Raw genomic sequence first — 440 nt, 5'->3', positions numbered from 1 at the left:
TGTCTTTTTTTTTTTTTTTTTTTTTGTGGTGGCATTGAAGCCCCCCCAAGCTGGTCCCACAGCAAGGTCACCGCCGAGACGGAGTGGGTAACGGTGACAGCCAACATTTCGCACAAAGCACAACCCGGCATGCTGATGAGCGCAGACGGCCCCTCGCCTTACCAGCTGCAGGCAGCAGAATCCGACCAGCGTACATCTCCCATTGCATCTCCCCATGGTTTCCCAGCCGGAGCCTCGGATTTCCCCCACCGTGGCCTCGCGTCGCCGTCCTCCAGCTCCTCACCAGCCTCCCCTTCGCCAGCAGAGCCGCCACCCGGGGAGCATCAGGGGGGCACCAGCAACATGTCCCGCTCTCCAGCCTCCGGCCAGCCCCAGTACTTTCTTCACAGCAGCCCTGCCGTCTCCCGCATCCTGCCAGGTTAGCACAGAGGCGGGCTGGG

General features: G+C 62.0%; 1 protein-coding gene across 1 annotated transcript in view; it reads right to left on the bottom strand.

The window, feature by feature from the left end:
• The window catches only part of NKAIN1 (Na+/K+ transporting ATPase interacting 1), a 37,498-nt gene extending 37,282 nt beyond the window's left edge, over positions 1–216 (bottom strand). Inside the window, exon 1 of the mRNA XM_009322232.1 lies at positions 163–216. Within this exon, the coding sequence (XP_009320507.1) occupies positions 163–216 (54 nt within the window). The remainder of the gene's footprint in view (positions 1–162) is intronic.
• Between the last annotated feature and the right edge of the window lie 224 nt (positions 217–440).

Source organism: Pygoscelis adeliae, unplaced genomic scaffold (genome assembly GCF_000699105.1).
Source record: "Pygoscelis adeliae isolate BGI_AS28 unplaced genomic scaffold, ASM69910v1 Scaffold513, whole genome shotgun sequence".
NCBI classification, from domain to species: Eukaryota; Metazoa; Chordata; class Aves; order Sphenisciformes; family Spheniscidae; genus Pygoscelis; species Pygoscelis adeliae.
Note: the sequence above shows the minus strand (reverse complement) of the source record. Positions and strands in the feature narration are given on the sequence as shown.